We start from the raw sequence: 4,824 nt of genomic DNA on the forward strand, positions 1-4,824 counted from the left end.
AGCTTTAGCCCCCTTCAGCAATTCACTTTGCTTTAGAAGAATACGTGCTTGCATTATGATAGGACTGACCACCAGTGAGGAGTTGAGATTTGATTATTAACAATAATAATGGTAAATGGACTGTGCTTTCTGCAAACAACTCAAATAATGTATACCTATACAAATGTCATTTTAATGGTCAGAATTCATGTCACATAACGCCTTAGAGGCAACCTTGAATGTTCCTTCTCATTCCCCCTCATCTGACTTCACCACAGCATCTGACCTTCTCCATACTTCAACTCTAATTATCTCTCACACACACACACACACACACACACACACACACACACACACACACACACACACACACACACACACACACACACACACACATTTTTACTGTATCCATTGGCCTAATTTTGTAGTCTAATAATAGGCCTCATGTCTTGACAGCAGCTAAATCTGACAGTGCTGTCTTATATTACTGACACACTGTGAGATGGAGAGCTGCCCTCATGCCTAATATAACACCTTTCCATGTATTTATAGGCCTGCAGGGAGTCAGAATAGCATCTGTGTGTATTGAAAATGAACCTGGATGACTGGTTGGGAATATTTAGACCTTGTTCCACAGACAGTTGCTATTGATAGCATTCCATTACATGATAACACAGCCATTCTGGTGGGCAAACAACAGGTGCTCACACTTGTACAACAGGTGTAGGGCAGGGTGAGTGTTTCCAGCAGAGTGACAGCAAGTCAAGTATCTTTGCTAGTGGAAAAACCAGGATCATATTTTCTGTCTGTACTGACTGGTAATGAATCAATAATTGACTGATAACTTCAGCACAGATTTTGGAATCCCCTAAAAGGCAGGATCTTGGGACAACTCTCAGTATGCCTGTCCATGCTAGTCTCTGTGGCAAAAATGTTTCAAATGAAACCTTTCTGATCTTAAACAAAGTTAAATGATTCATTTGTTAGCATAGAAAGCCACAGTTCCCATGAAAATGTACACTCTCTTCCATGTGCAATTTGTCAGTTGTTTTGCTGTAATCTCTGCTCTCTGTCCTGCTGTCATTACAGACATGTCTGAGCTACTTGTGGTCCTCCAGCTCGCCCAGTACCAAATAATACATTTCCTAAACATACATTAAGCAACATATTTGAATTAAGTAGGATATTAACTTCTTGACCTTGGAAACAGCAGCATGACAAACCAGATGCTCGCCTTCCACATACAGCCATCTGTTATCACACGATTGAGGTTCCATACCTAGATCATGTGATGACACCCGAACCATCCCCATGACAACTGAGCAAATCTAGTGAGAGGAGCTTTTGTCACCATATTTTTGATATTGACACTGAATCAGATGGCTCTGTGAGAAGGGTTGGCTGTACACTGAAATGAAAGTATTAGAAGTGGTATACTGAGTTTGGAGACTCGTGAGAGACAGATTGAGAACAGAATGGTCAGAGTCAAAGCAGCAGAGGCTGGGATATTCTGACTTTATTGGTTCAATATACCAAAAGCACTGGATCCTACATTTCTCTGAATGCAACTGATGGCGTCTTTTCTCTCAGCTCTCCTGCTTTTCTCACGCTCCCAGTTTGTACAGCAGGTTTTCTGTTGCACATTTCTGGTGTCCAATACCAAGATGAGATAATCCTGATGACATTGACAAGACTTTTTCGAAAGTTTACATCTTCAGCAGTAGCCCAGTGTCCATGATTTCACATGAATCATCAGAGTTTCTCTTTAACATTTCGGATTTTGCCTCTTTTAGCTTTTTGCTCTAGTTGTGTGTCTTACACATAGAATTTATGGCTGAGTGTCACAGCCTCACCTTACCTGTACACATCAGAGGGGCCAAGTCTGTGCTCCTATAGTTTTTATTTCAAATGCATGAGATCATATGCTAGTAATTTCAGGGTGAAAACGAATGCCAGCTCAGCCTGAAAGAGAACACCACTCTCTCATATCCACTCTGTCAAGAGTTACTGTTGGTCAGAAGTTGCAATGGAATTTTACTACCAAACACTCTGTCATAACCAGCTCCAACATATCCATGCTTTCACTGTCAGTAAAAATATGTTCTATTTAACTGGACCATTGCATTAATATCAGCACACACACACACACACACACACACACACACACACACACACACACACACACACACACACACACACACACACACACACACACACACACACACACACACAAAAAAGGTTTAGCAAATATTTAATATGATCTACATTCTAAATGTTTGTTAGAGGCACTAAATGAATTGTTGTGAGAGTTTTTGAAGATGACGTCGTGTCTTTGACCTTACTACTGCATTTCATTTGTTCCCTCATGTTGTCACAAAGTTAAACGCGTAGATAAAAAGGTTGGGTTTTATCAAGCATTTGTAATAGAAAAATACACATAACAAAAGAGCGTTTTAACAGAGCATACAAAGGGTTTTTCCAGTACTTCTAAAGTTTTAGTCACTCAGTCAATTTAAGATCATTTCAGAAAAAATGCAGTCTCATGCAGAAACAAAACAACTTCATGACATATATTGTAATCTCGATGTTATTCAGTACTATCTTAAAGGTCCAGTGTGGAGGATTTAGTGGCATCTAGTGGTAAGGTTGCAGGTTGCTACTAACTGAACACCCCCTGCCTCACCCTCCTGTTTGGTGGCCATGAAAAATCCTAAAGGCCCTGTTTTGAGCCAGTGTTTGGTTTGTACTTTCTGGAATTCTGTACAAATATGGCAGTGCAGCATGAAGGACTTCATGGAAGAGGACGCACTCCCTCTGCAGACATAAAGGGCTCATTCTAAGGTATAACACAAGTAGTCTTATTTTCAGGTGATTATACACTAATGGAAACATAACTATGAATATTTCATTACATTTCTACCAATACACTGGGATTTAGAGGGCATGTTCATTTTTTTGTTTTGCTGTTTCCAAAGTACCTTTGGTCCAGACAGAAAACAACCACACAGACCCTGAAAGTCACAGCTAATGTCACTGCCTGGTCAGGGCCAAGTGTCACTGGAGGACATTCCATTTTCCATCATAATATTCATCTCGATTAGGGGTGGGGAACCTCCAGCCTCCGGACCGTATGTGGCCCACGAGACTGTTTGATTCAACCCGTGAGCTGATTCAAAAATATAAAAAAGCAATTACTTCTCTTCAGCACGAAAGAAAATAACATCAAATGTTAGACTAACACATAATAGCTAAAGCAAGATACAAGACTCAGATAGTGTTGCTGCCTTCTCCCCAATCACATATGGATAATAAGCTTCTCAGGCGCTGCCATATCACTTGCCTTCTGTCTTGTGTTTCTCGAGTAATGTGTTTCTGTGGACTCATAAGGAATTGTTAATTTGTCATGTTTCCTAAAGGACGTTTGGTGTAATATTTTCCCTAGAGAGTGCAGGGAGCTTTAATTTAGTTGATATTTTGTATGTATATTTTTAACATTTTGTCACCACCACAGACAACACTGGGTAACTGCTTCAGTGTTACAAGGTTGACAGACATTCACTGACTGTGGTTAGTTATTGGTTTGATTGATGGTTTACAGACTAATAAATAATGTGTGTTTGTATTGATTACTGACGGCTGCTGATCAGGCTAACTCTCAGCTAACTGCACTCAGCTTATAACAGCAGTATGCAGTAAACGGTTCCCTTTGTGTGCGTGTTTTTAATCTACTTCCCTAAATATGATGTGTTTAATGGTGTCACTAATAACTCCCTTTTCTAAGTAACATTAACATTTCTTCCCCTAGAAAAAGCCGATATTCCTCTGTATCATCTGACCTCCTCTTTCTGTCAGCTGCTGTGGGTCTGCAGTGTTTGGAGTGATGAGGAGACGAGTCGTCTCGCCTTCAGAAATTGAAGTAATTTTTGTGACGCTCATTTGAGCTCAGATTCAAATGCTAATAGTTGCATGGGTGTTGAAACTTGTTCAGATTAATTGATCACCCTTAGCCTATCTATAGACTTTATCAATAAAATATAATAACAATTAATATGAGTTGGTCACATCAACAACCAATCAGCCAGCATTGTGTGGAAAAGTCAAACATTTTGTATTAATGAACTCAGTACTGTTTACTGACTCCTGATTGTTGACTGGATACTGTTTTGTCTTCATAATATGTAATTATCACTTTTGATATCACCATTGGTTGTGGCCTTGATGCACTACATTTTGGATGTGATGGGCCAACAAATTAGTATGTTTCAGTGGCCAACGTGACCTTGCTTGACAAATGATTCTTGGCCAGATGTCATAGTCTACACTGTACCTAAAATGCACCCCCTCAAACATGCTGTAACTACATATCAGGACAAAAGCAGCTACAGAGAGGGTACATCAAGAACTGTGATTGGGTTGCTATCCCCTAAAAGTTTCTGATGAAGGTGGAGATTGTTGATAATCCCATGCTGTTATTTAGCAAACAGTGAGACTTCATAGAGTATCTTGGAGCCGGTTGATGTTTGCAGGCTGTCAGGACAGAGGGCAGCCTGCCTCTTGGTGCTTGGCTAACAGTGAAATCCTGGAGAAGGTCCTGAAGCAACTCGTGCACTGGTACTTTTTCACCTCAGAATGGGTCTGGAGGTGAGCTCGCAGGTTGGATCGATCGGCAAAAGCTCGACTGCACTGGAGGCACGAGAATGGTTTCTCTCCTGCAGAAGGAACGCAGAGATTCATGTCATTCATCAGGTTGTAGTTTTCTGTTTCTGGAAAACCATGAACCCTTTGTCCAATCATAACCATATTCCAAGAATAGAATAATACCTCACCCAGACCAACACAGTGAGA

At 40.5% G+C, this 4,824-nt stretch overlaps 1 protein-coding gene across 1 annotated transcript in view; it reads right to left on the bottom strand.

The window, feature by feature from the left end:
- Positions 1-4,509: 4,509 nt before the first annotated feature.
- cyp17a1 (cytochrome P450, family 17, subfamily A, polypeptide 1) overlaps positions 4,510-4,824 on the bottom strand; it is a 19,361-nt gene continuing 19,046 nt past the window's right edge. Inside the window, exon 13 of the mRNA XM_070977481.1 lies at positions 4,510-4,688. Within this exon, the coding sequence (XP_070833582.1) occupies positions 4,510-4,688 (179 nt within the window). The remainder of the gene's footprint in view (positions 4,689-4,824) is intronic.

This window comes from Chaetodon trifascialis, chromosome 13, assembly GCF_039877785.1.
Source record: "Chaetodon trifascialis isolate fChaTrf1 chromosome 13, fChaTrf1.hap1, whole genome shotgun sequence".
Lineage (NCBI taxonomy): Eukaryota > Metazoa > Chordata > Actinopteri > Chaetodontiformes > Chaetodontidae > Chaetodon > Chaetodon trifascialis.